We start from the raw sequence: 10,853 nt of genomic DNA on the forward strand, positions 1-10,853 counted from the left end.
TGGCAAACAAAGAGTTTTGTATAATGTTTGCGGAATTATTAGAACAGAAAGATCCGGAATACATTATAGGCCAACAAATATCATCGAGAGACAGACAACAAAACTCTGGAGATTTTAGGCATTTCATCAAACACTCCATCTGGGTGAGTTAAACCGAGCAGAGAGGAGAGGGAACATTTTAGGATTCCCAGCGACCAAGCTCTATTCGATTCTATTTTATGGCTGCTGCTGGGCATCGATGTATCCGGCATCCACGAGCACTTTCTCCCTCTTGGCAGTCTCGATGTCATGATCCACCATCATCTTCACCAGATCCTGGAACCCCACCTTAGGCTTCCATCCGAGCGCCTTTCTCGCCTTCGTGGAGTCTCCCTTGAGGCTGTCGACCTCAGCGGGCCGGAAGTACCGGGGATCGATGACCACATGGTCCTTCCAGTCTAGTCCGACGTAGCTGAATGCGGCCTGGAGGAACTCCTCCACCGTGTGGGACTCCTCGGTGGCGACCACGAAGTCTCCGGGCTCCTCCTGCTGCAGCATCATCCACATGGCCTCGACATAGTCCCCGGCGAAGCCCCAGTCGCGAGCGGCGGACAGGTTGCCCAGGAAGACCTTGGTTTGAAGGCCGAGGCGGATGCGGCCGACGGCGCGGGTGATCTTGCGGGTGACGAAGTTCTCGCCACGGCGGGGGCTCTCGTGGTTGAACAGGATGCCGTTGCAGGCGAACAGGCCGTAGGCCTCACGGTAGTTGACGGTGTACCAGTGCGCGGCGACCTTGGCGGCAGCGTATGGAGAACGGGGATGGAACGGGGACGCCTCCGACTGGGGCGGCGGCGTGGAGCCGAACATCTCGGAGGAGCCGGCCTGGTAGTAGCGGGCGGGTTTGGTGGCGCAGCGGACAGCCTCGAGGAGGCGGAGAGCGCCGGTGGCGACGACGTCGGCGGTGTAGTCGGGGATCTCGAAGGAGACGGCGACGTGGGATTGGGCGGCGAGGTTGTAGACCTCATCGGGGAGGAGAGCGTCGACCCAGCGGCGGAGGGAGGATGCATCGGAGAGGTCGGCATAGTGGAGCTTCATGCGGGCCTTGACGGCGTTGTGGGGGTCGACGTAGAGGTGGTCTAGGCGGGCGGTGTTGAAATTGGAGGAGCGCCGGATGAGGCCGTGCACCTCGTAACCCTTCTCCAGCAGTAACTCCGTCAGGTACGATCCATCCTGCCCCGTGATGCCCGTGATCAGGGCCACCTTGCGCCGCTCCCCCGGCATCGGCCGCGGCACCTCCCCGCCACCGCTCCCCATCTGGATCTGGGACGACGCCGGCTGCGCCTCCCCGTCACCGGCTAAGGATCCGGCGGTGTCGACTTTGGCCTCGATCTTGCCGATGCCGTTGTTGGATTCATGAGTCGCCATCTTCAGATCTGGCAATGAAGCGGCGGAAGAGGGGAGGAAATAAAGCATTTGGTTTGGCCCCGTGATGGAGTCTAAAACTTGGACCCGTAACGGAATCGTGGTTTCGTGGGATGGGTGGAAGATTACTGATTACTTGTTTGAACCAAAACGGAATGATAGTGGTAAGATAAAAATAAATAGAAAAAAAACGAAGAGGTGTTCGAAACTTGAGCTCAGCTTAAGTACTAATAATTTGGGTCCGAAATATCTTAAACGGTCAGTCCGGATCGCCAAACAGATAAATTTGGGGGTATAGTCTGTAGTTCCTGATAAGATATATTTTAGGTCCAAGATACATCACAGTCGATGCTATACTGTCGTGGGCAAACTTCTAAACAGGATGTTTAATGTAATGCTTATATATACCCGTGTCTTTTGGTATGTTCATTCTTTGTCTAGTATGTAGAGGGACAACCGAATGCTTAATAGTCCCATTTTAGTTGGGTTTGGTGGCCGCTTTAGCGTTGCAAATAAAGGTTGTGTCATATGGACACTTGTGAGAGATTTTCGATCTATAATAGACCATTTTACCCTTTGTTGTGCAACTGTTCAGAGCTCGTAAAGTCTGTTTGTAATTTGTATTGTCTATGAAGTGTTTTCGGAAATGTTTGCTTGTAGATCCCGAATAAGGCGTTTTCTCTAACCCGTTCTCTCTTTTGTGGATCCTAAGGGACATGGGAGGCTTCGGGGAGACTGACCTTTGTGGACGGACACGCAAGGGTACCGCACGACTTAGGCAAAACCAGCTAAGTCCATGACAGATGGTATCAGAGCGGGACAAGCACTCATAGAAACACTTAGCATGCAAACGTGGTGAACCTAACGAGGTTGCGTTGAGGGCAGTCAGCACACGCACGACCGTTTGGGGGAAAACGGGCATGGAGATGTAGGGAAAAGGAGTCGCTCAGAGGAGTGAGCATCTGAGATTGGCATTCAGATGAATGGTCAACCCTTCGCGCAAGAGGCACCATGAGAACAAGCAAGCTTGGAAGAATGTGTAGCGCACAAAGGGTGGGATGACTGAGTTTGAGCTACGGCTCAACGTTGACAACTATACTTGATGGTGCTCAAGGCAAGCGAGGTGCTTAGTAAAGGATGAGACCATGCAAGGTGGAATGAGTTGCTCAGCGACCGAAAGAGTTGTGCAAAGCTCATAGAGGTAAGGGAAATTGCTAACTCAAAGAATTTGGTACTCATACATAGGCTTGTATGCGAACGATGGAATGTACGCGGCCATCCCAAGGCGACCGAAACTCGACGCCATGGAGCATTGAAACTTTCTCTTCGGCATGTGAAGGATACGTCCGTAGGAGGCTAAAGTGTGTAACGAGTTCAGCATGTTACTAGGCCTTGAATGGTGCAGCAGGGGCTGTATTGACGTGGAGTCGCAATCTAGCAAGTGCGTTTACAAGAGGCAGAACAATGCACAGTTTGATTAGCAAATCGGAATAGTCCAAGGGGATGGTGGTCTCCGAAACGAAGAGAGATGTTGCTCCAACGGGACAGTTATCCAGGAGGGATAAGTCCCGGCTCTCCAGAGGGAGAATCATGTGGGACAGGTCGCACATGTTGAGGAGGAGTATCTCAATAAACAACAACTCTACGAAGCTCAATGAACCGAGCAAACGACGAGGAGTCATCGTATGATCTCGCTTGAGAGAATGCATTGGTGGATGCATTGCGAGATCAAGTGGGGGAGCGACCCAAAGCAACACAAATGAAGGCACACTTGGAGTCGATATGGAGATCGAACTCAAGGGAGGGCTGACCTGTGGAATGGTGGGCGCGAGGGCCACCATCAACTCAATGCAAAAACGAGGACCGGAGTAACTTGGGTGTAACTTGGCGAAGTACCTAAGCCGCATGAAGGGAGATAGCATAGAAGATGGAACATGGAGCGGAGGCACAGTGCTTTCCTTGGACAGAGGTCAAGGACATGAACTCTTGCAAAGGCAAGAGCAGGATCATGTTGTTCCATGGGTCATTCATTCTGACGGAGCAGACTCATCTTGCATGGTGCCAAAGACGAAGGGAGCTTCTGGGCACATGCACTTTATCTCGGAGAAGCATTTGATGGAGGAACTAAGGCGACTCAATTTGCGGAGGCGAAGTTGGGTTCAGAAGGCCTTAGCACGGGGCAAGAGGACGCAGAGGCAGGTACTCTTGAAGGGGCAGCGAAAATTGTGCTGGTAGGGGCAGAGGCCCAGGATCCAGACAATGGTGCACTAATTGCAGCGAAGTCGGGGGACTTCGGGAGTTACTAGGCGACGGACTGTCCTAGAGCGGTGCTTCATCTAGGTGTGACCCAAGAGTGGGTGGATGAATGTCGATTGCCAAAGAAGCGAACAAAATCGAAGGTGGAAGAAACCCTGTGATGTATTGGCAGAGGCCACACATGAAGGGTTCACAATTCAAGTTCATCTCACAACGATCAGAATGCAATAGAGATGTCACCAGGAGGCGACATGGTGTAGCGGATCGTGGTGGAACAGTTCGTGGCAATGCGATACACACAACATTGTCCCGTGAGGGACTAGATCATATGGAGGTATGATCGGGAGCTACTGGAAGCTCCACTTCGGTGAACAACATGATGGCAAGAAGGGCTATGGATTCAAGGAGTGAAGGCCATGGTACCGCAGAGGCGGGTCTTCCGTGCGTGCATCGAATTTTGCATCGGATGAAAGCCTTGGTCATCAGCATATGAGGGCTGTGTTCCACCAAGGGAAAAGTTCGAATTCAAGTACTAGTGAGTCCCATGGGAGGGACTTGATCATGCAGAGGTATGATCGAAGTAGCTGGAGAGTTGGACTGCTCTATAGCTCATATTCGCTTAAGGGAGCCCGGCAAGTCAGAGGACAAGGTCAAGTAAGCGAAAGTTGCTACCAAGGAAGCTAAGGAGAACAGAATCGGTACAAACCCTATAATATGATGGTAGAGGCCATGCATGGGAGTTGCAATCTGTCTTTCCATCGACCAAAGGGAGCTGCTTGGAGAACACAGAGGTGTTTAAGCAGGGGGTCGAAAGGGGCGAGGAAGCGACGACGAGTCTAGAGGGACTTAGCTACCCAAAATCAAGCATCAGTTAGAATGGAGGTGGACTCAGAGGAGTGCCATGGAGACATATCTATTGATCATGAAGAAAAGGGATGCAGATGCGAGGCGACGGATAGTAGGGCCATGGACATGGCAGCGCCATGGTACCGCAGATGTGGGACTTCCGTGAAAGTCATTGATCCCTTGCTCTCATGGAGGGAGAGTGCTTGGTCATGAAAGGGGCCGAGGAGGTGGAGCATGCAGAGGCAAACTCTAAGTACCAAGACAAGGCTGAAGGGCAGAGGCCAAGGAACTTCGTAATACCAGTGTCAACGAGCTTCTCATCAAGATAGCCGAAAGTGAAGGACTTCGGGTCATGCAAGAGTGCACGACCAAGGAACGAAACAGGCAGTATGCGGTGCTGTACCTTTGCTACTCAGGGGAGTAGGTGGCAGGGTTGATGGAGAAGACGGTACAATCCCAGAGGTGACCAAATCTATTAGAGAATTACTCCAAGTTGGGGTGAAAACTTCCTGCATTCCAGAAGTTCGATGACATTGAAAAGGTGAATCATAGTAACTAACTCAACGCAAGGAGTGCAAACACTTCAAGTGCTTCAGAAGTGTGAGCAAAGAGCAGGTGAAGGCCAGTAACCAGCTCGATGCATAGAGTACAACCTTGAGGAGGTGGGCGAAGTCCAGTAACCTTTGCCTTCTCAACCCTTAAGAGAATGGGCGAAATCGAGTACCCCAATTCTCTTATCTATCCAGCAGAGGAGCTCTGCATAAGTTCAAAGACTCTTTGAAAATAATGGAAGATAATAGTTATCAAATCCTCACCAACGGTGATCAGTGCTATTGAGAGTAGATTGTCCGCTTCATTTCCCAACGAAATGTCAATCGAAAGTGGAAGTGATGCGAACCTACTTGGAAGTAACAACTAAGTGAAAGAAAAGTCAATGAGCAAATTTTGTGGAGGAAGGACCCAAAACTTCAGAAGTTTGTGAGATGATGCTTGTTAAAGCTCCAACAAGCATCCATCCAGTTCAAGCAGCCTGAGCATTTGAGAGACTGGCGCATAGTAAGGATAGTCTTTTCCTTCATTTGGAGGATCCGCAGGAATCAACAAGGATCAACACAACTCAGCCAACCCCACACCAGAGTCAGAGTCATTGGTGAGTTGAAGCAGCATGGCGGATCAAAGGTTAGACTACTCAAAAACAATAGTGGAGAGTAGCTGGGAGCCAGGAGGCTCATTGCAGCTGGAGCAAAAGATTGAAGACTCAGCAAAGCAAGGAGTTGCAGTGTCGGCAAAGGCTTCGACGAGGACATCGAAGGAATAAGTGGGGGAGAATGTCATGGACAAACTTCTAAACATGATGTTTGATGTAATGCTTATGTATGTCTGTGTCTTTTGGTATGTTCATTCTTTGCCTAGTATGTAGAGGGACAGTCGAAGGCTTAATAGTCTCATTTTAGTTGGGTTTGGTGGCCGCTTTAGCCTTGTAAATAAAGGTTGTGTCATGTGGACACTTGGGAGAGATTTTCGGTCTATAATGGACCATTTTACCTTTTGTTGTGCAACTATTCAGAGCTTGTAAAGTCTATAAAGAGGTTTCGGAAATGTTTGCTTGTGGATCCCGAATGAGGCGTTTTCTCTAACTCGTTCTCTCTTTTGTGGGTCCTAAGGGACATGGGAGGCTTCGGGGAGGCTGACCTTTGTGGATGGACACGCAAGGGTGCAGCACGACTTAGGCAAAACCAGCTAAGTCTGTGACAATACGTCAAGTCAGAATCCGTACCAAGATGCTGTTCGACCCACGTACCACCATGCCAACCCAAGAATCAGCAAAGGGAACACCCCCACACGTAAATCAGTATCGAGTCATGCTAACTCACCAGTTACGACACATTTGTTCACCAACAATTCCCTCATGAGCTTGACAGTTTTTAGCCTGCTCCGAATTCAAGAATTACAACCATCTCCAAGTGGGGATTAGAAAATATGAAGGGTTTATAGAGTTCGCTGATAAATCTATTCTAACGCTTAAATTAAAAAGATATTTTTGTGATGGGAGAGTGAATTTTTCGAGTTTGAAATAGAGGAATATATATATATATATATATCTTAGTGAAATAAGAGGGAGAGGTTTTTCCATCTTCATCTCTTGCAAGTTTCTCTTTAGGTGGATAGAACTTTTAGCATATTTAGTTTCGATTTTCTTTCCTTAAGAAATGAGTATGAATTTTAAATACAACGATAAATATTATTAAAAAAAAGAATATATGATATAAAAAAAGAATGACTAACCTATTTTTGGCGTTAAGGATTAGCCAAAATGAGTGTGGTCTTGTTATTGCTCTAAACATGAGTCAGGTGGATTAGGGGGTCAATTGCAAAGTCATAATGTTGGCTCTATCAAAATGACAGTGCGTCTTATGCTTTGTGTGTGAGCACAGCGTCAAACCAGTGGGCATTCTCTCAGTTGTTGGCAGCCCGTTTAAAAGTTCAACGTTGAAAGGGACTCAACGTACTAGAAGAACTTTTGGTTGGATACATTGGCATATACCAATCTCTTCACATCAAGATTTAATGGGAGATGTTACCTAATATGAAATCGCCGGGAAGGCTGAGACAAGTGAGCACGTGCCTGTGTTGGACCAAAAAGATGGTTCGGTATGCGCGTGCCACTACGCCCTCCGTTCATCCTCCATCGTTGCCATCTTCTAGAACGCATTCGTTCCTGTGCACGCAGCGAACCTCTGCGGACTACTGCTGACGGAAGGACAGGAAAGTGATGGTGGTAGCTGACACGAGTGGTAGCTGGGAGCTGCCATTCATCCCCTCTCCCCCTCGTTAAAAGCACATGGAGATGCCTCACCATCCCAATCCAGCTTAAAGTGCAGGCAGCACCAGAGATCGAAGATGGCTCCCGGCACCGCAGTCCTTCCCACCAACGAGCAGACCTTGAGGGCGAGCTTCGTCCGGGACGAGGACGAGCGTCCCAAGGTGGCTTACAACCAGTTCAGCCTTGACATCCCCGTGATCTCGCTCTCCGGGATTGATGACGACGCCGCGGGCGGGAAGAGGGCGGAGATCCGCCGCAAGGTCGTGGAGGCCTGCGAGGACTGGGGTATATTCCAGGTGGTGGACCACGGGGTCGACGCCGGCCTTATCTCCGACATGACTAGGCTGGCCAAAGAGTTCTTCGCGCTGTCCCCGGAGGAGAAGCTCTTGTTCGACATGTCCGGTGGGAAGAAGGGAGGGTTCATCGTCTCCAGCCACCTCCAGGTATACCAGTCACCGCTCTCGGATACTCGATCGCATGCACATGAATGAGGCCGTTTACTTGATGTGTTGCTCAGGGCGAGGCAGTTCAGGACTGGAGAGAGATCGTGACCTACTTCTCATACCCAATTCGGGCTCGGGACTACTCGCGATGGCCGGACAAGCCGGAAGGGTGGAGATCCGTGGTGGAGTCGTACAGCGAGAAGCTGATGGGCTTGGCGTGCAAGCTCTTGGAGGTGTTGTCTGAGGCTATGGGGCTCGACAAGGAGGCCCTCACCGAGGCCTGCATCGACATGGATCAGAAGGTGGTCGTCAACTACTACCCCAAGTGCCCCCAGCCGGACCTCACTCTTGGCCTCAAACGACACACCGATCCCGGCACCATCACCCTTCTCCTCCAAGACCAAGTCGGCGGCCTCCAAGCCACCAAGGATGGCGGCAAGACATGGATCACGGTTCAGCCTGTGGAGGGAGCTTTTGTGGTCAACCTCGGGGACCATGGCCATGTGAGTGCAGCTCCTCATCAAGTCAGCTGACTGTCTCTCTTTATGATCTCTTCAAAGAAGAGCCAGAATCTAAATCCCCTTTTTCTGAGGCAGTTTCTGAGCAATGGGAGGTTCAAGAATGCTGACCACCAGGCTGTGGTGAACTCAAACTACAGCAGGCTCTCCATCGCCACGTTTCAGAACCCCGCGCCGGAGGCAATCGTGTATCCGCTGGCAGTAAGGGAGGGAGAGAAGCCGATTCTGGAGGAGCCCATCACGTTTGCCGAGATGTACCGCAGGAAGATGAGCCGAGACCTCGAGCTCGCCAAGCTCAAGAAACTGGCCAAGACGGAGCAGAAGCAGCAGCCGGAGCTACTGGAGAAGACTAAGGACATCAACTTGGCCAAGGCTAAAGGCCTCGATGAGATCCTGGCTTAATACATATGTGTAGGTCTTTGTCATCTTCCATGTCTGTCCTACTTTAGCTTCCTTGTCTGGTTTGTTGATCGAAGCTGTCATAAGTTTTCCCGTGATATGGACTATGAATCTATCATCCTTTGTTATTTCACTTTGTTTGATAAGATCTGCTGTGCCTTTCTGCATCTTCGTATATAAAGAACATTCAAGCAAAACTGAAGGAATTCTTTCTGAATCAAGGATAGAACTCTTATGGAATTCGAGCATATATCCTCTATGTGAGAAGGTGTTTCAATCTTTTAAGCAAACATTTTTTTGATGTCTTTACTCTGTAATGATTTAGAAATCAAGTGAACAGAAAAATATATATTGAATTTTGATTCCTTTCAATGATGATGCTCATCATGCTCTGTTTTTTAAGGCTTTTGCTAGTTATATTTATTATTATCATATTAATATAGCCTGTACCTGTCCTACTCAGGACTGCATCATGTTTGAAGTTTCTCAAGAGATCAATCATCTTATAATTAAACTGGGGAAAATCCCATCTGTTGGGTAGCATAAGGTCAATTGTGCCTTGTAATTGCCACCATTAAGAAAGGTTTAAGAGCTGCACTGAGGGAATAATTAAAGATAGATGTGGAATTAGATTCAAAGTCATATCTCCTTGGAATGTTATAAATATGCCTTGGAGGATATTTCTTCTTTCTTTTGTTTTGTTTTTGTTTTTTTTCTTTTGGAAGTTAGAATATCTAATATGTTTAGAAAATATAATAGGGTTTCTAATTGACTCAGTGAGATATAGTAAGAGTGATCCTTCCAGCTTTTGTGTTGTTATCCTATCATGTAAAAAAAGAGGATTTTGTAAGTGCTTATCAAGTAATATATTATTAAAAATAAAAAAAAAAAATAAAAAATAAAAACTAAAAATTTAGACCAACCAATTTGAGAAGATATTTTTTTATATTTCAGAAAATTGGTATTGACAATTATGGGGTTAAAAATCTAAAGGACATAAGTTTTATCAAATATATTTATGAAGCTTGATTTTTTTACTATGTTGCCCTTTGGCCTCTTATTATATGATTATGTATTTTTAGAGTTTAAAGTAAAATAAAAAATTATCTGATTTCCCACACACAACCAAGTTTTTTTTTTTTACCAACCTTTTTTTTGTATGGATAAAATAAAGGATAATAAAGTTGAGATCAACTTAGGACTTCATGAGTCCTATTTCCACATCAAACCATCTAATCATACAATTTTGGAGCATAAGATAAATTAATACAACTATTTATTATTTAATTAATTTAGTAACGACTTGATCATCGTATCGAACGAAATTTATTCTGATGGAGAAACCTCCTCTTAATACATTCTCATCGTTATTGCATGATGAAAAACCTAAGGTTATTCAAACATAATATTCTAACTTATATAAGAGTTTTACGAAGGTTGCTTAAATATTATTTGAATTCATAATATGATTACTATGAAGAGTACAAATACAATGAATCTTCACAAGTGGATTGCTAGTCATAGGTGTCCTGCAAGTCAATCATGTGAGTGATGGCACGTGTGACTTGACATGCAATTTATTTATTTATTATTATTATTTGATATTTTATCATTTTATATTACCTATTGCTTGAATATATTGTAATATACATTTATTTCTACAATGGGAATCGGATCGTGATGAAATCATGATAATAAGACTGATTCACTTTTAAACATAGACCCCAAATAATCTCGGTCATGGGTTACTCGAGAGGGACATCGAGATAACCGTATAGACTAGTGTACTGTATACCCGTCCATATGATTGATGCATCTGGTCTCATGGCTGCTCATGTGGGGACACTAAGGATACAGCACAGGTGCTCATTGGAGAATGAGTTCACTGATTGATCCGCTTACGGAATGCTGGATGGTTGATGATATCTTATTGTCAAACAACGATTCTGTAATCCTAGTAGTATATCTGATTTTTAGACTTGAGACACCAATGATGTCATGAGTACTCCACTCTTTGATACTAGACTTATAGGTTTGGATATTCTAGATTTAGCATAACCAATCAACGGGAGTGGTAGCCAACCTTACGAGGACTATTGAGTGTCGATAGAGGATCATCCGCTCTCGGTGTTATGAGAGGAATATCTCATGTATTCTTGCTCAAAC

At 46.7% G+C, this 10,853-nt stretch overlaps 2 protein-coding genes across 2 annotated transcripts; one reads left to right on the forward strand and one right to left on the reverse strand.

Annotated features, from left to right (window-relative positions):
* LOC135605320 (GDP-mannose 4,6 dehydratase 1-like) lies at positions 1 to 1,502 on the reverse strand. Its single transcript, XM_065095273.1, has one exon. The coding sequence runs from the start codon at positions 1,450 to 1,452 to the stop codon at positions 217 to 219; it is 1,236 nt and encodes a 411-aa protein (XP_064951345.1). The 5' UTR covers positions 1,453 to 1,502; the 3' UTR covers positions 1 to 216.
* A 5,750-nt stretch (positions 1,503 to 7,252) lies between these two features.
* Positions 7,253 to 8,820, forward strand: LOC135605321 (flavanone 3-dioxygenase F3H1-like). Its single transcript, XM_065095274.1, has 3 exons — positions 7,253 to 7,770; positions 7,845 to 8,273; positions 8,367 to 8,820. Exons 1-3 carry the CDS (start codon positions 7,405 to 7,407, stop codon positions 8,688 to 8,690), a joined length of 1,119 nt encoding a protein of 372 aa, XP_064951346.1. The 5' UTR covers positions 7,253 to 7,404; the 3' UTR covers positions 8,691 to 8,820.
* The last annotated feature ends 2,033 nt before the right edge of the window (positions 8,821 to 10,853 follow it).

This window comes from Musa acuminata, chromosome BXJ2-2 (genome assembly GCF_036884655.1).
Source record: "Musa acuminata AAA Group cultivar baxijiao chromosome BXJ2-2, Cavendish_Baxijiao_AAA, whole genome shotgun sequence".
NCBI classification, from domain to species: Eukaryota; Viridiplantae; Streptophyta; class Magnoliopsida; order Zingiberales; family Musaceae; genus Musa; species Musa acuminata.